Source organism: Pollachius pollachius, assembly GCF_949987615.1.
Source record: "Pollachius pollachius genome assembly, chromosome: 16".
Taxonomy (NCBI): Eukaryota; Metazoa; Chordata; class Actinopteri; order Gadiformes; family Gadidae; genus Pollachius; species Pollachius pollachius.
Genome location: NC_136949.1, coordinates 2,422,371 through 2,446,197, shown reverse-complemented (window position 1 = coordinate 2,446,197; position 23,827 = coordinate 2,422,371). Strand labels below are relative to the sequence as shown.

At 47.4% G+C, this 23,827-nt stretch overlaps 3 protein-coding genes across 3 annotated transcripts; all 3 read right to left on the bottom strand.

Moving 5' to 3' along the window:
• Nucleotides 1–683: 683 nt before the first annotated feature.
• LOC307088331 (meprin A subunit alpha-like) lies at nucleotides 684–10,798 on the bottom strand (the record flags this gene model as incomplete). The annotated part of the gene is given in 15 exon segments (XM_079754183.1): nucleotides 684–846; nucleotides 2,129–2,339; nucleotides 4,421–4,594; nucleotides 4,903–5,343; nucleotides 6,324–6,527; nucleotides 7,195–7,341; nucleotides 8,068–8,289; nucleotides 8,755–8,942; nucleotides 9,613–9,730; nucleotides 9,809–9,884; nucleotides 10,198–10,235; nucleotides 10,353–10,406; nucleotides 10,593–10,617; nucleotides 10,704–10,777; nucleotides 10,780–10,798. Coding segments are annotated over 15 exon segments (2,154 nt in total), but the record flags the coding sequence as incomplete, so codon positions are not given.
• A 2,185-nt stretch (nucleotides 10,799–12,983) lies between these two features.
• Nucleotides 12,984–19,544, bottom strand: LOC307088357 (meprin A subunit alpha-like; the record flags this gene model as incomplete). The annotated part of the gene is made up of 13 exons (XM_079754213.1): nucleotides 12,984–13,036; nucleotides 13,534–13,707; nucleotides 14,302–14,766; nucleotides 15,663–15,878; nucleotides 16,643–16,789; nucleotides 17,373–17,594; nucleotides 17,674–17,849; nucleotides 18,261–18,378; nucleotides 18,700–18,775; nucleotides 18,856–18,896; nucleotides 19,065–19,109; nucleotides 19,362–19,386; nucleotides 19,494–19,544. 13 exons carry the CDS (start codon nucleotides 19,542–19,544, stop codon nucleotides 12,984–12,986), a joined length of 1,809 nt encoding a protein of 602 aa, XP_079610339.1.
• A 779-nt stretch (nucleotides 19,545–20,323) lies between these two features.
• Nucleotides 20,324–23,827, bottom strand: LOC307087767 (protein FAM177A1). Its single transcript, XM_079753411.1, has 5 exons — nucleotides 23,704–23,827; nucleotides 23,179–23,277; nucleotides 22,797–22,851; nucleotides 20,731–20,828; nucleotides 20,324–20,600 (listed from the first exon to the last, which is right to left on the bottom strand). The coding sequence occupies exons 1-5, from the start codon at nucleotides 23,719–23,721 to the stop codon at nucleotides 20,460–20,462; spliced, it is 411 nt and encodes a 136-aa protein (XP_079609537.1). The 5' UTR covers nucleotides 23,722–23,827; the 3' UTR covers nucleotides 20,324–20,459.

Below are 23,827 nucleotides of genomic sequence, written 5' to 3'. Positions count from 1 at the left end.
ATGTGGTGTGTCAATAAAGTTGATTCCATCTGAATGTGGTGTGACTGCCTTGCGCCGATGACTTAGTGTTTAGCTTACAAAGGCAGAACTTAAAGCAGAGGTTAAAGCTGGGGTATCAAGGCTCAGAGGTTAAAGCTGGGGTATCAAGGCTCAGAGGTTAAAGATGGGGTATCAAGGCTCAGAGGTTAAAGCTGGGGTATCAAGGCTCAGAGGTTAAAGCTGGGGTATCAAGGCTCAGAGGTTAAAGCTGGGGTATCAAGGCTCAGAGGTTAAAGCTGGGGTATCAAGGCTCAGAGGTTAAAGGAGCGTATCATTATATTAATATTATTAAATCGTTATATTATTATTCTTACATTGTTATATTAATATAATTACATTGTTATATTAATATTATAAAATTGATATGTTAATATTATAACATAGTTTTATTAATATTATTACAATTACAATTAGGGCATTTAGCAGACGCTTTTATCCAAAGCGACTTACATCGGTTAATACACACATTAACACACCGACGGCAGAGTCAACCACGCAAGGCGAGGGCTTGCTCAGGGACACAGCCAACGATTACATTGTTATATTAATACTATAACATTGTTATTCTCCTGCTATATTCACACATGCCTCTGAACGTCACATCACGTCTCCAGAGTGTTGCATGATGGGAGGATGTGACACTCTCAGTGACCGCCAGGCTGACGCCTCCTGAGCACGGCCAGGATGGAGGTCGTCATGACGACGATGCCCGCCACGCCACCGATCACAGCCCCCAGTACATCGCCATGGTAACGCATCATGTGACACGTCTTGCCAGTGTAGAAAGTGGCACGACCAGATAAACACCTGTTGTAACGTAATGTTATTATCACCTGTTATAACACAGTGACATCATCAATGTTATTATCACCTGTTATAACATAGTGACATCATTAATGTTATTATCACACCTGTTATAACATAGTGACATCATTAATGTTATTATTACCTGTTATAACATAGTGACATCATTATTGTTATTATCACCTGTTATAACATAGTGACATCATTAACGTTATTATCACCCGTTATAACATAGTGACATCATTAATGTTATTATCACACCTGTTATAACATAGTGACAGCATTAATGTTATTATCCCCTGTTATAACATAGTGACATCATTAATGTTATTATCACTTATAACATAGTGACATCATTAATGTTATTATCACCCGTTATAACATGGTGACATCATCAATGTTATTATCATCACACCTGTTATAACATAGTGACATCATTAATGTTGTTATCACCTGTTATAACATCGTGACATAATTAATGTTATTATCACTGTTATAACATAGTGACATCATCAATGTTATAATTACCTGTTATAATATAGTGACATCATTAATGTTATTATCACCTGTTATAACATAGTGACATCATTAATGTTATTATCATCACACCTGTTATAACATAGTGACATCATTAATGTTATTATCACCTGTTATAACATAGTGACATCATTAATGTTATTATCACTGTTATAACATAGTGACATCATCAATGTTATTATCACCTGTTATAACGTAGTGACATCATTAATGTTATCACCTGTTATAACATAGTGACATCATTAATGTTATTATCACACCTGTTATAACATTGTGAAATCATTAATGTTATTATCACCTGTTATAACATAATGACATCATTAATGTTATTATTAGCTGTTATAACATAGTGACATCATTAATGTTATTATCACTGTTATAACATAGTGACATCATTAATGTTATTATCACCTGTTATAACATAATGACATCATTAATGTTATTATTAGCTGTTATAACATAGTGACATCATTAATGTTATTATCACTGTTATAACATAGTGACATCATTAATGTTATTATCCCCTTTTATAACAGTGATATCATTAATGTTATTATTACATTTTAATGTTAGAAATCTTTTTTAGATCATGCCTTCATTTTAGTTTGTTGGTGTTCCTGTGAGGGTACCTACCACACACACACACACACACACACACACACACACACACACACACACACACACACACACACACACACACACACACACACACACACACACACACACACACACACACACACACACTCACCTGCAGCTTGCGGCGCCGTTCGTGTTGACACACACCCCTCGGTGGAGGCAGGGGTTGGGGGAGCAGGGGTCCCCGCTGGCCGCACGCCGCTCCCGGGCCCGCACCCCGTCCTGCCCTCTGACTGGCTCCGCCCCTGTGATGTCACCAGGGTCTGTGATGTCATCAGTAGGCGCTGCTGGCCTCTCCTCGGTACGGAGGAGGTGGGTCAGGTCTGAGGACCACAGCGGAGGCATGGAGATATACAGTTATATACATGTATATACATGTATTTACATGTATATACATACTTATAATGGCTAGATGTATGCATATACATTCTGAACTTTTACATCCATTGGACCTTAAAGGCTTAAAGAGGCTTAACGAGGCTTAACGAGGCTTAGCGGAACTTAACGAGGCTTAACAAGGCTTAAAGAGGCTTAACGAGACGTAACAAGGCTTAACGAGGCTTGTCAAGGCTTAACAAGGTGTAACCCAGGTTTACATGGCACCTTTTCATTTAATTCGATTTAAATCACAACCCCTTTTAAAAGTTTGTTACTAATCAGTAAAAAAATACATGGCTTGTGTATTGTCGTTCTAAATAGTGCCACAGAATGAGATAAAGATATATATTGGGAAAATATTGCAAATGAATGCATTTAAATTATTGAATCTAAATAGTATGGCGTGATTTGTTAAACCACCTGTAACTCAACAAAGTCGCATGGCAACTGTTTTGGCTTAGTTAGCAATCAGAAATTAGACCCGCCTCTTTTCAGCGTCAGAAGATAGCAGTTACGGAGATTCGTCCTTTTCGGGACGAGCCACAGATGAGATTCGACGATAGACTACTGTTTTTTTATAGTAACCTAAAGAAGAGAGATTCCCCCGCCAGTAAAAGTCCCGAAAAGCCTGTGCAGTAAATCGAAACCCTTGGTGAGTCTCCTTGTGTAAACATTTGGATTTGAATTGTGTTTTTGGTTGAGAAAAGAACGTGATAAGCCGTTAACTGGCCGCAGCTAATGCTGCTTGCTAACTGCCTAGCATAGCGCGTGGTGTCGCTGCACTTGGCGTGCCGTGACTGATGTGGGGGAGGGGATGTGAGGCCCGTTGCTGGGGCTGCGGGCAGATTGTAGTTTTGCCGTTGGGTTATGCATGTTCTTCACTGTGTGATGTTGCGGTCTGTTGATGGGTTAGTGATGCTGCTAGCTGTATTAAATTGCCTTATGGTGAAAAGGAATATGTAAATCTGTGATTTATAGAAGTTATCTTCAAAATTATAATTTCTTTCAGTAACTAAACTATAGCTTGCTGAGTGTAACAACACAAAGAAAATACAATTCGAATGGGTTTTGAGCTATTTTATTTGAACCGATTTATATCGAGAGTTAAGTGTAAATCATTTATGTTTTACACTGTGTTAAATTACCTTAAATATGATTTATAGAAAAGTGATTGAAATGTATTATATAGATAGAATATTAATGAGTCTTTTGGCTTTGTTATCAAGGCCGGTTTTTTGTTGTTGTGTGGATTGAGATTGGATCCTGGATCGTCTGCATCCTGCTCGCCCTCCCTGGAGGTCGGCAGCGGTGTACAGACTGGCGAGCTACCCCCATCGGAGCGATCCTTTTGAACCCTGAACGGAAGGAGCAGGTTTTGTTGTTTCTGCAGTGTGGTAGGGGCAAGAGACTTTGATTTATTTACTTATTTATTTTAATCGCACGGACCAAACCGGAGTGGTTTTCCACATGGTCTGAGTGAAGCTAGATCTTTGGAGTAGGCTGTTCTAAATTTTGCTGTGTACTGTTTGTTTTGTTGAGACGTGTGATTCAGGCATGTTTTAATTTGGTCAGAGGTGTTTTAAATCCTGTTGTTTTGTGTTTTTCTTTTGTTTTTTTTGTTTTGTAAGGGTGGACTCTTCCAGAGTCTTTTTCTTTATTTTTCTTGAATAAATAGAGGCTTCTTCGTTGCAAAGTGGCCATAAACAATAAACCAAATATATATATATATATATATATATATATATATATATATATATTTGAAATATATCCATTGCTTCCGTGTGTCATTCTTGTGCAGACAGTACCATATCTCTCCTTACGAACACTAGAATCTTCTGACGATCTGGCCCATAGACACCAGGTACTGGTTACAAAGGCTTAACGAGCGATCCCTGAAAGATAAAGCGAACGCTTTGTTTGACCCAAACGATCCAAACTGTGGAGAGCGCTCAGAGGTCAGAGGTTAGATGTCAGAGCTGTAAACGCCCGGGATGTGGGGTAACGAGGTCAACAGGAAGCCCGGTACCGTTGAAGTCGGCTGTGATGATGAGGTCATCATTCTTCAGGAAGCTCCGCCTCCCAAGCTGCTCGTGGGACATGAAGGTGGACCAGCCAAAGTCTTTGCCGCGGTAACAGCTGCAGCTGGGGTCCCAGGTGGCCATGGAGGTCGCGGTGGGTCTCCCCCAGGGCCCCGCTGCGTCTGGGGTCAGGGGTCAAACACTTTAATATCGAATGTCTAATGATATTAATATTATGTATCATTTCCCAGTAATTATATTAGTATGATGTTTGGGGCGTGTCAGTGGGCGGGGCTAGTCAGTCGACAGGGCGTGTTGGTGGGCGGGGCTTGTCGGTAGGCGGGGCGTGTCAGTGGGCGTGGCCTGTCACTGGGCAGGGCATGTCAGTCGACAGGGCTTGTAAGTGCGCAGGGCCGGTCAGTGGGCGGGGCCGGTCAGTGGGCGGGGCCTGTCACTGGGCGGGGCCGGTCAGTGGGCGGGGCCTGTGTACCGGTGGTGAAGCTGCGGCTGGAGGACATGGTGCGCGTGGCGTCGGCGTCCTGGTCCACCACCGTGAGAGTGGCCTGCCGGTGCAGCGCCGGCCACTCCACCACCGCGTCGTCCGGCCCGGAGCACAGGTGGAGGGTCAGGGCCAGGTGGTCCCGGCGGGAGGGGTCGAAGCCCCGGGGGTAGAGGCGGAGCCCGAAGGAGTAGCCCTCGGGGCTGGAGAAGCAGCGGCTGGTGAGGGCCTCGCCCGGCGCCACGCCCGCCAGCGAGAAGTCCGGGATCTGCCAGACGGCGCTCGGGCAGGCGGTCTCGCTGAGCGTGATGTCATCGAGCGAGATGGCGCCCGTGGAGGAGGCGGAGCCCCGCGCGCCCTGGAAGAAGTAGCGGAACTTCTCCGTCTGCCGCAGAGTCACATGGGCCAGGTGCCAGCGGTCAGACCCGTCACCTGGGAGGAGGGGTCGGTGTGAGTGTGTGTGTGTGTGTGTGTGTGTGACCTGTGATGATGTGTGTGTTACCTGTGATGTGTGTGTGTTACCTGTGATGTGTGTGTGTGTGTTACCTGTGATGTGTGTGTGTGTGTTACCTGTGATGATGTGTGTGTTACCTGTGATGTGTGTGTGTGTGTGTGTTACCTGTGATGTGTGTGTGTGTTACCTGTGATGTGTGTGTGTTACCTGTGATGTGTGTGTGTTACCTGTGATGTGTGTGTGTTACCTGTGATGTGTGTGTGTGTGTTACCTGTGATGTGTGTGTGTGTGTGTGTTACCTGTGATGTGTGTGTGTGTTACCTGTGATGTGTGTGTGTGTGTGTGTGTTACCTGTGATATGTGTGTGTGTTACCTGTGATGTGTGTGTGTGTGTTACCTGTGATGTGTGTGTGTGTGTGTTACCTGTGATGATGTGTGTGTTACCTGTGATGTGTGTGTGTGTGTTATCTCTGATGGTGTGTGTGTTATCTGTGATGGTGTGTGTGTGTGTTACCTGTTATGTGTGTGTGTTACCTGTGATGATGTGTGTGTTATCTGTGATGGTGTGTGCGTGTGTTACCTGTGATGTGTGTGTGTGTTACCTGCGATGGTCTATGTTACCTGTGATGATGTGTGTGTGTGTGTGTTACCTGTGATGGTGTGTTAACTGTGATGATATGTGTGTTAACTTTGATGTGCGTGTTACCTGTGATGATGTGTGTGTGTTATCTCTGATGGTGTGTGTGTTATTTGTGATGGTGTGTGTGTGTGTTACCTGTGATGATGTGTGTGTTATCTGTGATGGTGTGTGTGTGTGTTACCTGTGATGTGTGTGTGTGTTACCTGCGATGGCCTATGTTACCTGTGATGATGTGTGTGTGTGTGTGTGTGTGTGTGTGTGTTACCTGCGATGGTCTATGTTACCTGTGATGATGATGTGTGTGTGTGTGTGTGTTACCTGTGATGGTGTGTATCTTGCGGACCCTGCGGACCGCCCCGGTGCCGTCGTCCGTGCGGACCCAGACCACCAGCCGGGCCCCCCCCACCAGGCCGGTCCGGTAGAAGAACTGGAGGCACTGCTGGTCCCGGCGGGGGTGCAGCACCCGGGACTCCAGCAGGGCGCTGGCCCCCGCCACGTCGAAGCTCATGAAGTACCCCGCGTCTGGAGACACACACATACACACACACACACGGGCAGACACACACACACACACACATGGGAAGACACAAACACACACACACACATGGGCAGACACACACACACACACACACACACGGGCAGACACACACACAAACACACACGGGCAGACACACACACACACACACACATGGGAAGACACAAACACACACACGGGCAGACACACACACACACACACGGGCAGACACACACACACACACACACATGGGCAGACACACACACACACACGGGCAGACAGACACACACAGGGAGACACATAAATACACGGGCAGACAGACACACACAGGGAGACACACACACACACATACAGGGAGACACACACACACGGGTAGACACACACACACACACGGGCAGACACACACACACACGCACACATGGGCAGACAGACACACACAGGGAGACACACACACACACACACCCACGGGCAGACACAAACACACACACAAACAAATATAACCACAACCCCACAATAAGACCAGAACCAACGGCCCACAGTTTAAAAGACTTTGGGGATGTTATGTTTTAAGCCTTTCCATAACCACCTCATTTGAACATTGGCATTTGGTTGTGCGTGTGTGTGCGTGCGTGCGTGCGTGCATGAGTGTGTGCGTGTGCGCGTGCGTGCGTGCACCTCGACAGCGGCCCAGCAGGGTGTGGTCAGGCTGGGTGGGGGTGCTGAGGGTCTGGATCCAGTCCGCGTGGTCCTTCTGGTTCTGGATCATCCCACAGATGTTGCTGAGCTCGAAGGAGCACTGGTCCAGTAGGGTCAGGCTCTGGGCTGCACAGGAAACCAGTAAACACTCCCACTACGGCCTCCTCATCTTTTATGTCCTGATAATCCCTTATGTCCTGAAAATCCCCTATGTCCTGATAATCCCCTATGTCCTGATAATCCCCCATGTCCTGAAAATACCCTATGTCCTGATAATCCCCTATCTCCTGATAATACTCTATATCCTGATTATCCCCCATGTCTGATAATCCCCTATGTCCTGATAATCCCCTATGTCCTGAAAATCCCCTATGTCCTGAAAATCCCCTATGTCCTGATAATCCCCTATGTCCTGATAATCCCCCATGTCCTGAAAATACCCTATGTCCTGATAATCCCCTATCTCCTGATAATACTCTATATCCTGATTATCCCCCATGTCTGATAATCCCCTATGTCCTGATAATCCCCTATGTCCAGATAATACCCTATGTCCTGAAAATACCCTATGTCCTGATAATACCCTATTTCCTGATAACCCCCTATGTCCTGAAAATACCCTATGTCCTGAAAATACCCTATGTCCTGATAATCCTCTATGTCCTGATAATCCTCTATGTCCCAAAAATACCCTATGTCCTGATAATTCTCTATGTCCTGATAATCCCATATGTCCTGATTATCCCCTATGTCTTTAGAATCTAGAATATCCTATTCCCCTATAATCATAATCTAGAATTTCCCACATGGATACGTGCGTGCGCTTGTGTGTGTGTGTGTGTGCGCGCTCACCACAGTCGTACATGCGGTTGAGCCGGGTGATGTCGGTGGCGCTGAAGTCGAGGCGCTGGCCGATGAGGGCGTTGAAGGCGGGGATGGCGGTGGTGACGGTGGGCACCGAGGGGTCCTTGTTGAAGGAGAACGGCCGGTAGTGCATGATGGACTCGTAGTCGTACGCCGTGTTCAGGTCCGTGATGAAGTCGTCCTCGTACTTGTTGAAGTTGTGCTCCTTCCCTGCAGGGAGAACGGGTCAGGAACGTTCTGCTTTCAGGAACGTTCTGCTGTCAGGAACGTTCTGCTGTCAGGAACGTTCTGCTGTCATTAACGTTCTGCTGTAGAACCACCGCTCTATTCTGGGAGGACACAGGACAACCTTACAACTAACCCGCTCTAGTCTAGTGTAACTAGCCTACTCTAGTCTAGGCTAACTCCTACTCTAGTCTAACTAACCCGTTTTAGTCTAGTCTAACTAACCTACTCTAGTCTAGGCTAACTAACCTACTCTAGTCTAACTAACCCACTCTAGTCTAGTGTAACTAACCTACTCTAGTCTAGTCTAACTAACCTACTCTAGTCTAACTAACCTGCTCTAGTCTAGTGTAACTAACCTACTCTAGTCTAACTAACCTGCTCTAGTCTAGTCTAACTAACCTGCTCTCGTCTACCTAACCTGACCTAGTTTAAGGGAGGTCCACAGACCTTCCAGGATCTGGTCCCACCAGATGTGGACGTAGTTGTCCCGGTCGGCGCGGGACTGCTCGTGGTAGAAGCCCAGCGCGTGCAGCAGCTCGTGCTCCACGATGGCGCGCGTGTCGCAGCCAGCCCCGATGGACACGTTCTGGCCCTGGGCGTGGTCCTCCTTAAGGTCCCCCACGAAGGACCAGCACCTGGGGAGGACAGCTGCTGTGAGATGGATACCAGGAGACTGGTACTGTGAGACCGGTACTGGAAGACGGGTACTGGGAGACGGGTACCGTGGTATTACAGGCTTTATGTTTTTAACTCTTAGAACTTTTCTTTAGTGGTGTTGCAGGTAAAATTGCATAGTTTGAAGTGCTGGTGTTGCAGGTTGTATTGCGTAGTTTAAGGTGCTGGTGTTGAAGCGCGTAGTTTAAGGTGCTGGAGTTGTAGGTTAAGCTGCGTAGTTTAAGGTGCTGGTGTTGCAGGTTATAATTTGTAGTTTAAGGTGCTGGTGTTGCAGGTTGAAGTACGTAGTTTAAAGTGCTGGTGTTGCAGGTTGCGTAGTTTAAGTTGCTGGAGTTGCAGGTTGCGTAGTTTAAGGTGCTGGTGTTGTAAGTTGTAATGCGTAGTTTAAGTTGCTGGTGTTGCAGGTTGCGTGGTCTAAGGTGCTGGGGTTGCAGGTTGAAGTGCGTAGTTTAAGGTGCTGGTGTTGTAAGTTGTAGTACGTAGTTTAAGGTGCTGGTGTTGTAAGTTGTAGTACGTAGTTTAAGGTGCTGGTGTTGTAAGTTGAAGTATGTAGTTTAAGGTGCTGGTGTTGCAGGGTGAAGCGCGTATTGAAGTGCTGGTGTTGCAGGTTGCGTAGTTTAGTGCTCCTACCCAGACAGCTTGGTGAAGGACAGGTATGAGGCTTCTCCTTCGTAGGGTTTGAAGTCCACGCAGGACTTGAGGCGGTAAGCCTCCATGGCCTGCTGGATCACCCCCTTGGCGTTCAGGTCTGTGGGGGCGACAGCGGTCAGGAGGGACGGGGACGGCGTGATCAGGGGTTAGCGTCCACGGGATTCTAACCGCTTACCTAGGGAGTCAGTTAGGATGTAGGGGATGGGGAAGGTCCAGCGCATCGTCTCGTTCAGGATGGCGTTCCTCCGGGGCTGGAAACACAAACACAACATAACAACATATAACACAATGTAACACAATAAACACAAACATACAAAACATAACACAATGTACACATTCACAACCTCCTGGGCTGGAAACACAAACATACACAACATATAACACAATGTAATACAATAAACACAAACATACAAAACATAACACAATGTAACACACACACACAACCTCCTGGGCTGGAAACACAAACATACACAACCATACAAACGACCACATTATAGGCCATCCTCCAGACAAACTGACCAAACAACAACAGTGAACAAAGATCTGTGTATAGGATTCACTCACATCCCCGGCGATGTCTCCCTGGAACAGGTGATCAAGATCTGCAGAAACACAGAACGAACCCAAGAGCGGTCAGAACCACAGCGGCTGAGCTGAGGGGGTGAAGTTGGAATAGAGCTAAGTTAAGTTAGTTAGTTAAGTTAAGGTAGTTAGCAGACCTCTGTTGATCTCTGGGATGTCGTCCCGTAGTTCTCCTTTATCTGCATCCCCTCCTGACACACAAAAACAGATACACACACACACACACACACACACAAACAAACAGACAAACGCACACAAACACAAACAGACAAAAACACACACAAAAATACACAATCACACACAACGCTACCTCAGAAAACAGTTGGGATTGCGTGCAGTAAGTTGAGAAGATGAACCATTGCCCCCTCTGTACCGACCGTATCCCTGGGGGGCCGCATGCACCTGGAAGATAAGACAGCAGTCAGTTGCAGTTGCAGGTGAGCAAATGCGTTAAAGAGGACAGGATTTAGGCCGTAAACCTGGGGTACCGTCAGTAGCAGCAGAAGCCCTAGCAGGGGAGAGCTCCTCCACGCAGCGCCCATGTTGAAGTCCGGAGGCTGAGTGGAACGATGTTCTGCTCATCACGTCAACATCCCATAAAGAGATGCAAACTTTGATCGGGCAATCTGCGCCTGTAATGAGTAACAGGGAGGCGGTGCAAGCTTATGTAGCTCACCTGTACCTTCACATTCACCTGATGCTAATGCAGCTCACCTGGAGATCACCTGTACCTTCACATTCACCTGGAGATTAACTGTACCTTCACATTCACCTGATGCTAATGCAGCTCACCTGGAGATCACCTGTACCTTCACATTCACCTGATGCTAATGCAGCTCACCTGGAGATCAGCTGTACCTTCACATTCACCCGATGCTAATGCAGCTCACCTGGAGATCACCTGTACCTTCACATTCACCTGATGCTAATGCAGCTCACCTGGAGATCACCTGTACCTTCACATTCACCTGATGCTAATGCAGCTCACCTGGAGATCACCTGTACCTTCACATTCACCTGATGCTAATGCAGCTCACCTGTTCCCATTTTACATTTAGGGGATTTTGCTGACGCTTTCATCCAAAGTGACTTACAACCATTTATTCACACATTCACACACTGATGGCGGAGTCGACCACGCAGGGCGCCAGCCAGCTGATCAGGAACAGTCAGGGTGAGGTGTCTTGCTCAGGGACACCTCAACACTCCGGGGGTTGGGGATCAAACAAGCAACCTCCCGGTGAACAGTCAACCCGTTCTGAGCTACTGCCGCCTCTCACCTTCACCTGATGCTAACGTAGCTCTTCTGTACCTTCATCCTGTTTTATCAGATTAATGCTAATCTGGCTAATCTTCCTTTATTATGTGTTTTATAAACTCTACATCGGGGTCCTCATAGTCAGCATTTTAAACAGATTTGAAAGCCACTGAATCATCTTTAATGAGCTGTCTTTAATGGCTGAACGGTGTCATGAATAACTAGTTGAGCGTGAGGCTAATCTCATTTAAAGAGATAAAGTTAATCAATCCCAATAAACCCAACCATACACGCTACATGAAGGCTTTTTATGATAAAATTATTGTTTGACCTCATCTAATTATACTGCTGCATTACATTAAAAGCATTGCATAATACTGGACACAAAAAGTACAACCAGCTTCAGTTGTTGAATTCAGCTGATTAATACTGTTTGGATGAACATATCAAAGGACACTAGTAGATATTACACTTTTGGAGTAGGCTCGTCTCAAGCACCTGGAGGTGCTGAGACGGCGTTCACCTTGACAGTAAAAACCTGCTGAGTCTGAACTCCCAACACGTGGGTAGAGCCTGAAGTCAAAGGCCAACTTTATAGGGTTTTCTCCACCCTTTATTCAGAGAAACCAAGGACTAAATGAGTTTTAGTGCCTGGCTCAGGGGACACTGGGCCCATCGCTAGAGCCAAAGGTCTTGTTGTTCCCGGGGGTTGAACCCACAACCCCGCATGAGGAGGTTGCTTTGAGTTGGAAACTTCCACGACGTCGGAGTTCTGAGCTTTATTTAAAATCAGGGATTCAAACGTTTGCCACAGCTTTTATTCATATGCATATCTCCTCTGGTGTATTTCTTCTCTTAGCATCTTATACTTTTATTTATGGTCTTATTTTAGTGTTTTCACTCCTGCCCCTGTGGAGCAATATGATTGGCTGTTGTGTCTGAAGGGGGCAGTAGGAATAATCTGATTCCCATGGCCCTGAGATGTTCTGTAGCTGGGAAGGACTGCAGGGCAACAGAAGAATCATTAACACTTTATTGAGGTTTAATCAGTGGAGAGAACACATAACTCTGAAGTAACACATCAACCCTCCTCATTCAAGAAAAACAAGACATTTAGGTTCAGATTTAAGAGTCCAGATCCATCTTGACTCAGCTCCACATCATGTTTCTAGACCCAGAGCCATCATGTTTTTAGGCCCGAATCCAACTGAAACTGTCCACATGTATGCACATGAATTGCCTTTGTAGATGTATTTAAAGAATTGATTGGTCTATAGATTTACATTATTTGTGTGTTGTGTGTCCAAGACCTACTAGTCTGGTTTCGCTGCCACAGAAACAATTCTGGGATCTGATGAAAAAAACACAATAAAAAAACATGATAAACAACAGCGAAAGCCAGGTGTGTGTGTGGTTGTGTGTGTGTGTGTGTGTGTGTGTGTGTGTGTGTGTGTGTGTGTGTGTGTGTGTGTGTGTGTGTGTGCGTGCGTGTGTGTGTTTTACCTAACTCCTAGACCGTTCTGGGCTGGATGGGGACCTCTGTATTCACCAGGGACGTTATGTCTGCAGAAACAGAGATCATCAAATCTCTTTTCAACACAGGAACCCCAAACCTTTGCTACCTGTCTGTCTGCTACCGGCCTCTCTGCTACCTGTCTGTCTGCTACCGTCCTGTCTTCTACCGGCCTGTCTGCTACCTGTCTGTCTGCTACCTGTTTGTTACCTGTCTATCTGCTACCAGCCTTTTTGCTACCTGTCTGTCTGCTAGCGGCCTCTCTGCTACCTGTCTGTCTGCTACTGGCCTGTCTTCTACCAGCCTGTCTGCTACCTGTCTATCTGCTACCAGCCTTTCTGCTACCTGTCTGTCTGCTACAGGCCTATCTGCTACCTGTCAGTCTGCTACCGGCCTGTCTGCTACCTGTCTGTCTGCTACCTGTTTGAACTTGTCTGTCTCTCTGACCTGTCTCTCTACTCATCAGTGTCCTACCCGTCTGTCTGCCTCCTGTCTGTCCTATCCCGTCAGACCCCAAACCCCCCGTCTCACAGCATGGGCGGCTCACCCTCAAAGTCCACGAGGATGATGAGGTCGTCGTTCTTCAGGTAGCTGCGGCGCCGCAGGTCGAAGTGCTTCACAAAGTTGCTCCACCCCCAGGACTGCCCGCGGTAGCATCCGCATGCCGGGTCCAGCGTGCCCACCTTGGACGGGTCGTCCCACATCAGCCTCCCGTCGGCCACTGGGAGGGAAGAACACAGTCGTAAGGGGGTCTTCTAGTCGTAGCTAGCGGCTAGCAAGCGCCGTAGCTAGCGGCTAGCAAGCGCCGAAGCTAGCGGCTAGCAAGCGCCGTAGCTAGCGGCTAGCAAGAGCCGAAGCTAGCGGCTAGCAAGCGCCATAGCTGACGGCTAGCATGCGCCGTAGCTAGCAGCTAGCTAGCGTAGTGAGGACTCACTGGTCCTCACTACTACAGACTAGATAAACACACATCCTGTAGATCCTGCTTAGTGGGGACTCACTGGTCCTCACTATTACAGACTAGATACACACACAATCTGTAGACCCTGCCAGTGGGGACTCACTGGTCCTCACTACTACAGACTAGATACACACACATCCTGTAGATCTGGCTTAGTGGGGACACACTGGTCCTCACTACTACAGACTAGATACACACACATCCTGTAGCTCTTGCTTAGTGGGGAGACACTGGTCCTCACTACTACAGACTAGATACACACACATCCTGTAGATCCTGCTTAGTGGGGACTCTCTGGTCCTAACTAGTACAGACTAGATAAACACACAATCTGTTGACCCTACAGTGAGGACTCACTGGTGTTCATGTCGGTGGTGAGGCTGCGTGCGGTGGACATCCTCTGGGTGACGTCGGGGTCCTGGTCCATCACCACCAGCCGGGCCTGCCGGTTGACGGCCGGCCAGTCCATCACCACGTCGTTGTCGCCGCTGACCAGGTGGAAGTACAGCCCGGTGTAGTCGCCACTGTAGTCACTGTAGGTGGAGCGTGGTATGACTCGCACGCCGAAGGCGTACCCCTCGGGGCTGTAGAAAGGCGGGCTGTCTATGGGGGTGGTGGCGTCCGCCCCCTCCATGATGCGGGAGAAGTTCTGGATCCGCCAGACGGCGGCGGGGCACGCCGTCTCCGTCAGCGCCACGTCGTCCACGAACACGCCGCCAGCCGTGGGCGTGGCCCCGCCCCGCACCGCCTGGAGCGAGTAGCGGAACTTCACCGTCGACGCCAAGGGGACGTGAGCGATCTTCCAGGAGTGGTCGGAGTCGGCTGGAGGAAACGGGAAGGGAATCTGTGAACGTCTGATCACAACAAGGACCTCTAGCTGCCTAGGCCCTAGACCCTGTCCTACCCTCCTAGACCCTAAACCCTTTCCTAGCTGGCTAGGCCCTAGACCCTGCCCTAGCGTCCTAGACCCTAGACCCTGCCCTAGCCTCCTAGACCCTAAACCATGTCCTTGCTACCTGGACCCTGTCCTAGCCTCCTAGACCCTAGACCCTGTCCTAGCCTCCTAGACCCTGTCCTAGCTGCCTAGACCCTCAACATGGACATTGTTAGTTAGTTAGTATTTAAGTTAGTAGTTAAGTTAGTTAACTTGGTGATCAGTAGTAGTTCCCTCAGAACCTCTCAAACCCTTCAAATGTGTTCTTCAGAAATGTCTCATCAGACATCTGCAGCTTGTTAGCCAGCAGAGTCCGCCCCAGGACCCAGAACAGAGTCCGCCCCAGGACCCAGAACAGAGTCCGCCCCAGGACCCAGAACAGAGTCCGCCCCAGGACCCAGAACAGAGCCCGCCCCAGTACTGAGGAAATAGTCCGCCCCAGTACAGAGGAAAGAGTCCGCCCCAGGACAGAGTTCTACCCCAGTACAGAGTCCCACCCCAGGACCCAGAACAGAGTCCGCCCCAGGACCCAGAACAGAGTCTGCCCCAGGACCCAGAACAGAGTCCCTCCCCAGAAGAGAGTGCCGCCCCAGTACAGAGTCCCACCCCAGGACCCAGAACAGAGTCCGCCCCAGGACCCAGAACAGAGTCCCTCCCCAATAGAGAGTCCCGCCCCAGTACAGAGTCCCGCCCCAGGACCCAGAACAGAGTCCGCCCCAGGACCCAGTACAGAGTCCAGGCCTGCGAAGTACCAGGCCCCCCTAGGTCTCTCCCAGGGTCTCACCGTGGAAGGTGTGGACCTTCCTCATATTGCGGATGGTTCCGGTGCCATCGTCCTTCTTGAGCCAGACCACCAGGCGGTCCTGGGGGTCTCCGGTCATCTTGTAGAAGAACTGCAGGCACTGGCCCTTCCTGCGGGGATAGAGGGTCCGGGACTCCAGCAGGGCAGAGGTCTGGGGGGGGCCCGACGACGTGTCGAAGTACATGAAGTGACCGGCGTCTGGAGACAGCGGGACGAGGTCATCATGACGTCACGATGACGTCACGATGACATCACGATGACATCACACATCACCTGATCAGCTCAGCTGAGGTAAGGGCAGTAGTGTACTATTTGGTAGGTTTAGTTTAGTGGTGTAGTATTTAGGGTGTAGTTAGGTGGTTAGTAGAAGGAGGTGTAGTTTAGTGGTGGGGAGGTGTAGTTTAGTGGTGTAGTAGTAGTTAGGTGTAGTATAGCGGTTAGTAGTTAGGAGGTGTAGTTTAGTGGTGTAGTTTAGTGGTGTAATTTAATGGTGGGGAGGTGTAGTTAAGTGGTGTGGTAGTTGGGATGTGTAGTTTAGTGGTGATGTAGTAGTTAGGTGTAGTTTAGTGGTGACGTAGCAATTAGGTGTAGTTTAGTGGTGTAGTAGTAGTTAGGTGTAGTTTAGTGGTAAGTAGTTAGGAGGTGTAGTTTAGTGGTGTAGTAGTTGGGAGGTTTAGTTTAGTGGTGTAGTAGTATTAAGGTGTAGTTTAGTTGCTAGTAGAAGGAGGTGTAGTTTAGTGGTGTAGTAGTAGTTAGGTGTAGTATAGGGGTGAGTAGTTAGGAGGTGTAGTTTAGTGGTGTGGTAGTTGGGATGTTTAGTTTAGCGGTGATGTAGTAGTAAGGTGTAGTTTAGTGGTGACGTAGCAGTTAGGTGTAGTTTAGTGGTGTAATTTAGTGGTGTAGTAGTTCGGAGGTGTGGTTTAGTGGCGACGTAGCAGCAGGAGTCCCGGTGGGTGGTGCACCTCTGCAGCGGCCCATCAGGGTGTGGTCCTCCGCCCCCGGCCGGCTGGCGGTGTGGACCCAGTCTGCGTCGTCAGAGGGGCTCTGGATCATCCCGCACACGCTGTCCGTCTCGAAGGCACACTGGTCCAATAGGGTGAGGGGGCCGGCTGGGGGCGGGACAGCAGCTCATTGGTCGAGGGAAATGGAATCAGCTCATGCTTGTGAGGAATAGACTTATAAAGTATAAAGAGCTACACAGAAGTCTAGTCCCTAGAGCTCACAGACCTCTAGTCTCTAGAGCTTCACAGACCTCGAGTCTCTAGAGCTCACAGACCTCTAGTCTCTAGTCCCTAGAGCTCACAGACCTCTAGTCTATAGAGTTTCACAGACCTCTAGTCTCTAGAGCTCACAGACCTCTAGTCTATAGAGTTTCACAGACCTCTAGCCTCTAGAGCTCACAGACCTCTAGTCGCTAGCCTCTAGAGCTCACCGACCTCTAGTCGCTAGCCTCTAGAGCTCACAGACCTCTAGTCTCTAGTGCTAACCGACCTCTAGTCTCTTGAGCTCACAGACCTCTAGTCTCTAGAGCTCACAGACCTCTAGTCTCTAGTGCTCACAGACCTCTAGTCTCTAGTGCTCACAGACCTCTAGTCTCCAGAGCTCACAGACCTCTGGTCTCTAGAGCTCACAGACCTCTAGTCATTAGCCTCTAGAGCTCACAGACCTCTGGCCTCTAGGTCTTCTACTCACAGCAGTTGTACATGCGGTTGAGCCGGAGCACGTCCAGGCGGCTGAAGTCCAGGTACTGGCCGATGATGTTGAAGAAGGCGGGGATCTTGGTGGTGACGGTGGGCAACGAGGGGTCCTTGTTGAAGGAGAACGGCCGGTAGTGCATGATGGACTCGTAGTCGTACGCCGTGTTCTGGTCCGTGATGAAGTCGTCGTTGTACTTGTTGAAGTTGTGCTCCATTCCTGTGTGGGAGAAGGTTGGTCGTTAAGGGCGTTAGGACTGAGGCTCACTCAGGGGAGCTGGCCTCCAGAGAACACCCACCAGGTATGACCTGGTCCAGCCAGATGTCCACGTAGTCGTCGCGGTCCGTCCGGGACTGCTCGTGGTAGAAGCCCAGCGCATGCAGCAGCTCGTGCTCGATCACGGCCTTGTGGTCGCACCCGTCCCCCAGGGACAGGATCTGCCCGCTCTGCTGGTCTCCCACGCTGGAGAAGCACCTGGAAGGAGAGCCGACCAGCAGAAGGGGTTGAGGCGTCGGAGTCACCCCAGGGCTCCGCTGAGAACACCACCGGGGTCCCCGTCGGCAGTACACACACATGTCACTCCACAGGGCCGGTCAATATGGAGTCACATTCACTCCCACAACATCAGAGAGTAATCAACGTATAAGGAACTGAGGTGCTGAACCGTGGGCTTCTCCCAGTGACGTCATCCACCTGAGGGACCAGTTCCCCGTGGACCGTGGTCTGGGCACTGAGGTTAGGTCTAGTTCACGAGTCCCTGTTCTCCAGGCTGGTTTCTGGTATTTAGGCTGTAGTACTGGCCTTCACGCTGGTTCTCTAGTACTGACCCTCTGGTTTGGGTCTCACATACACACAGTACGTAAGGTTGAAGGGAGGTAGACTTGCCCGCCTCTCTTCTCAAACTTGATGAAGGTCTTCTCTCCCTCGTAGGGCTTGAAGTCCACGCAGGACTTGAGGCGGTACATCTCGAAGGCCTGGTGGACGCAGCCCTTCGCATTCAGGTCTGAGGAGCAGGAAAACCGTTAGCTGGGGAGCCATGCAGCGCTCAATGCTAACCTCTCGGGATGAGGGCTTGGTGCGTTAGGGTAAGCGTTAGAGGTTAAGGGTCACAGCTAGGGCTAAGTGTTAGGAGTTAAAGATAATGGGTTTGAGGTAGGGTTAAGGGTTAGAGTTTAAGGGTCAAGTCTTAGAGGTTAGGGTTAAGGGTTAGAGGTAGGGTTAAGGGTAAAAAGCAGGATTAGGGATGAAGGATTACGAGTTAAAGGTTAAGAGTCAGGCGTTAAAGGTTAAGGGTTAAGGGTAAGAGTTAGAGGTCAGGACGCACCGAGGTCGTCTCCAAGGATGTAGGGGATAGGAAACTTCCATCTGTAGCGTGTATCGACCAGCGCGTTTCGACCTTCCTGTGGCGACCAGACGTTGATGTGTTACACATTCACGTGAGAGGAGTTATGTTTTAATAATCACAAAGAGCCTTACTGACCGGTAGAAGGATGTCCCCCTCCACCAAGTTGTCCTTTGAACCTGTAGTACGACACGTGAAATATGCATCACATCTTCATTCAGAAATACAGCGTAACTTGGAGTATAAACAGTCTGATGAACATAAGCCTCATAGTGACAAACAGTAGTAGTAGTAGTAGTAGAGGCAGAAGTACTTGAAGCCCAGTGTGTATTAGTAGTTCTACTCACCCAGATTCATCAGGGGATTCACATCCTCTCCGTTCGGATAGACCTCTGGAAGCATCGGTACACTGTCATTACACACTTCGTGCTCCGACTGCAGTGTTAGCACCAATGCTACTTACATGCATTTACTAATCGGATTACACCATAATGCAATACATTATGATACATTCAAATACTACATACAACCTTATACAGTATTGCTACAAATAACTTATAATGCACTCAATATATATATATTTTAATATCTATGTTTATACACACACACACACACACACACACACACACAAATAATTCGCATACCATGTACATCTTGAAAACGAGGTATCTGGGGGGGAAAAAAATTCTGATTACTCCTTAATATCATATATTGCACACATAATGTAAGAATACATATTTAACTTGTTACATAATGGATGTTGAACGATAACTCACAGAGTGCGCGGCGGCAAGGGACGCCAGTCCGATCAACAGCAGCAGCTTCATGGCCATCAGACACGAGTGGTCCTCATTACAGTTAGACTGAGCTTTAAAAGAGGATGTTGACCACCTGAGACCTTTATACCTGAAAACGGTTTATACCTGCCGTAAAATTGGATCCTTGAACCGCATTACTGATAGCGGAATTATGTATTTATGGCTCAGGTAAAGTCTGATGCTCATTAAACAATAACGGTAGACCTTCACCAATAACAATATGCAGCAAATAAAGTGACTGAGTTCAAAGCTTTCAGACTTTTAAATCAATGTTAACTCATGGAAGACATCCACATTGTCATGATCAATGATATATGTATATTAAAACGCATAAAGATGGGACTAAAGACCAACATTGCCATCTGCTGGTGGATTTATGTATCACATGCATGTGTTTCTACTTCTTTACTTATTTTTTCTAGTCTTTCTTCAGCTGAATTACTTATTACACTTTAGAATTTCAAAAATGTTGTGAATTTAGGTATTTATGTTCTTATCCGCGCAGTAATTGGATCGTTTTCTACTACATAGCGCGGTAACGAGACGAGGTGGCCGAGTGGTTAAGGCGATGGACTGCTAATCCATTGTGCTCTGCACGCGTGGGTTCGAATCCCATCCTCGTCGGAAAATGATTTTCATAAATTCTTCCGTTTTTACTTCGCTTTGTTTTTGCTAGTCAACGATTACATTTAATATTGTACGTACTGTCGAATACGTCCACATATTAAAATATATTTTTCCGTTTTTAAATAAAATAACTGATCCAAAAAAACGATTTGTGTTTCACATTTTATTTAAAAGTTTCAAACCTTATCCCACTTTGCTAAGTAAAGTACTGATAAATTACAAATGGAACGTTTCTGTTGAATGTTTTCAAAGAAAATCTCAAATCACAGAACATTCCTTCTCTTCTTTACTGTTGGTTTAGGGGTCTCGATCATGCTGAAAGGCCCCGTTGTGCGCCCCTTGACCCACGGTTCTGGGTTCTGTGGCGCTGTAAGTGCGGTCCGGTCTGGTGGAGAGGACAATCCTCTCCCCCCTGGCTCCACTCAGGTCCTCAGGTATCTGGAGCATCGAGGAGGAGGAGGAGGAGGAGTCACAGTTTATGAATAACTGAGCTATACTTCTGTATCGGTACTTTAGACGTAGGCCTACTGTTCTACTGTCCCGTTGTGTTCTCTGTTCTCTCTCCCACCTGCGGGTGGCGGCGGCGGTGCAGGTCGATGGCGTACTGGTACTTGGCGGAGTCCAGCCCCAACAGGCCGGCCAGCCGCACCCCCAGGAAGTCACACGCTGCAGGGAGTAGAGAGACACACTGTAAACCCTGATCAGGGTCAGTGTTAAACACAGTCCACTGTCTCCTGCAGCAGCAGGCTTAAAGGAGCCTAGAAGTTGCTCTGCATATCATGACGTAAATACTAGTGCTGTCAAGCGATTAAAATATTTAATCGCGATTAATCGCATCAATGTCATAGTTAACTCGCGATTAATTGCACATTTCTTTATATACTAAATATCCCTTGATTTCGTGCTGCTAGCCTTTTAATGAGATCAGAGTGTTGAGAAGGACAGTAATAAAATATATTTGGTAAGATGGATATAAGAAGAGACCCGCAGTGAATTCAACCCGGTCCACTTGACATCAGGGAGGTGCATGACAGTGGTAGGCCTACCGTAAAACTTCAATAGCCCAGGCTTTTATTTGTTTCAATCACTGAACTTTCGAACAAAACTCTTGCTCATTAAAGGTGGGAAATACTATAACATTTATTATTTAAACCAGCATGAATATTCCTACCGTACGAAGGCCTATACACATTACCAGGCTATCGAATAACACCTACACACACACACGGCGGCGGAGTGGTAATCGGGAGAGCTGGGGTGGGCCGTTAACGTTTCGGGGCTATGGGGCTGATTACTGCGGGATAACAATATTGCGTTTATAAAAGTTTCTTGCAGCGCCGTCCGACAGCCTGAGCTGTGCGCCCACAACCTCTCACTCACTCAACAGCCGTAACACTCAAAAACTGTCAACGTCGCAACCAAGTCGATTTTGTCTAGAGGGGAGTAACTGAGCGGCCCCTTCCGAAGTGGTACAGCCCAGGTGGTCCTTGAACTGCGATTGGTCGGAAAGAGGTAACAGCTAATGACAACATTGAACTCTAGTACCAGGCTCAAACAGAGTGACACACAAACACACACACACTTTTAAGGAGTTTTTGTGCGGCGTGCTTGTTGTTTTGTTTCCGGTGTAGCTACATCCGGTATGGTTTTGGAGTTTTTCTTAAGTGACTAGTTGTTGCTAGACAGCAGGTGAAAAAACGACAATGTTTGCCAAACCAAAAGAGCGTTAATCGCGCGATAAAAAAATTAACGCCGTTAAAATTGGTTTGCGTTAACGCCGTTAATAACGCGTTAAACTGAGAGCACTAGTAAATACAGATACTTTATTTGATATTCTTTATATGTCAGGGGTCGGTGTTGAGACTTGACTTACATTTTTGATTACCAGAGTGTGCATGTATGCATACATGCATGCATGCCAACATACATACCAAAGCACCTGAAGCTGTCAGTGCTGGTTACCTTAGGAGAACTAAAGTAATGCTGAAGGACAGGGAAAATAGTTCTCTCGGAAAATGCAACTGCTTGTAAATTTCAGCAAGGTGCATTCATTTTGTCTGTCGCGGTTTATATATTTTTATTTTCATTTTTTATTTTCATACATAGTCGTGTCCCTTATCTTGTACTGAACATTGACTGGTGCTGAGTGTGGTTTTTGAGAATTGTATGTGACTGTTGATTGTGTTTATTTTATCATGGTGCTGCCTTCTTGGCCAGGTCATTCTCATAAAAGAGATTTTAATCTCAATGAATTTCTACCTGGTTAATTAAAGGATTGATTGATTGATTAATTGATTGAACAACAACATAATAAAACAGTGTACAAGAGAAAAAAATGCATGCATATAAAGAGTGTTACAAATTTCGACTTTCACTAATAAATAACACGATAAGAACGTCATCTGTCACCTTTATCACAAAATATTTTCAGAAACTGAGCTTAATTAAACGGTCACATAAATCAATGTAAAGACAGGAACGCTAGAAAATCCCTATCACCACTGTGTGTGTGTGTGTGTGTGTGTGTGTGTGTGTGTGTGTGTGTGTGTGTGTGTGTGTGTGTGTGTGTGTGTGTGTGTGTGTGTGTGTGTGTGTGTGCGTGCGTGCGTGCGTGCGTGCGTGCGTGCGTGTTACCATGGAGGGTCATCTTCATCACCAGACCACCAGTTTTCCTCCACGACCTCCAAGTCTGAGGAACACAAGAGGAGAAGAGTGAGACGATACAACAGATTTAGTGTTCAGAGAGAAGAGTGAGACGATACAACAGATTTAGTGTTCAGAGAGAAGAGTGAGACGATACAACAGATTTAGTGTTCAGAGAGAAGAGTGAGACGATACAACAGATTTAGTGTTCAGTCAAGTGTGAGACGATACAATTGATTGTGTTCAGAGAGAAGAGTGAGATGATGCAACATATTTAGTGTTAGAGAGAAGAGTGAGACGATGCAACTGATTTAGTGTTAGAGAGAAGAGTGCGACGATACAACTGATTAAGTGTTGGTCTGGAGTCGTTCACCCTCTCTAATGGTTCCCTGAGCGTCTCATCATGTGTTGGATCTTCCTCCTCCTCTTCCTCCTTCATAGTCTCCCCACTCGCGAAGTAGACCACCCTCCTCTGTTGACACACACATTTTTTAACTTAGCTGACCACAAATTGGTTTTCCAAAGACATGCTCTTATTTTGAAGGTTTGTTATGTCTTTGTGTTTGTTCTTGTGGGACACTTGTGTGAGCAATGGAGAGTTCAAGGTAAACCTTTGGTCTGCCTCAGATAACCAGGAAGTCATTAATGGCCAAATGGTTGTATTTCAACATCCTCAAAAGGCCTATCATGCAATAGATAAAAATATACACCCAATATACAGATACAAGATAAACACAGATCAGTTAACAATGAGTGTTTCTGAACGCTGCGAGATTACGTCTCAACCTGATAGTCGCTCTTATCTGCGAACTTGTTGAGTCTCCAGCTCGTGTTTCAGGGTGCGACTGATCAACAGCTCTCTGAGGTCGTGGTCGACATGTCATCAGAGGGAACTTACTTCCTGTCGGTCCTCCATCCCACAGCTCGGTCCCAGTAGCCTCGGACCAGGAACCACTTCTCCTGCTGGGCGAGACGTCGTCGCTCCAGGATTTCCTGGACTCCGCCGGCTCGGCTGGCCACAC

Excerpts from the sequence above, each read along its gene's own strand:
- LOC307087767 (XM_079753411.1), bottom strand. Across the intron at positions 22,852-23,178 it reads TCAGGGAACCATTAGAGAGG|ACTTGGAGGTCGTGGAGGAA; the intron begins GTGAACGACTCC and ends TGTGTTCCTCAG. Across the intron at positions 20,829-22,796 it reads GATGAAGATGACCCTCCATG|CGTGTGACTTCCTGGGGGTG; the intron begins GTAACACGCACG and ends TACTCCCTGCAG.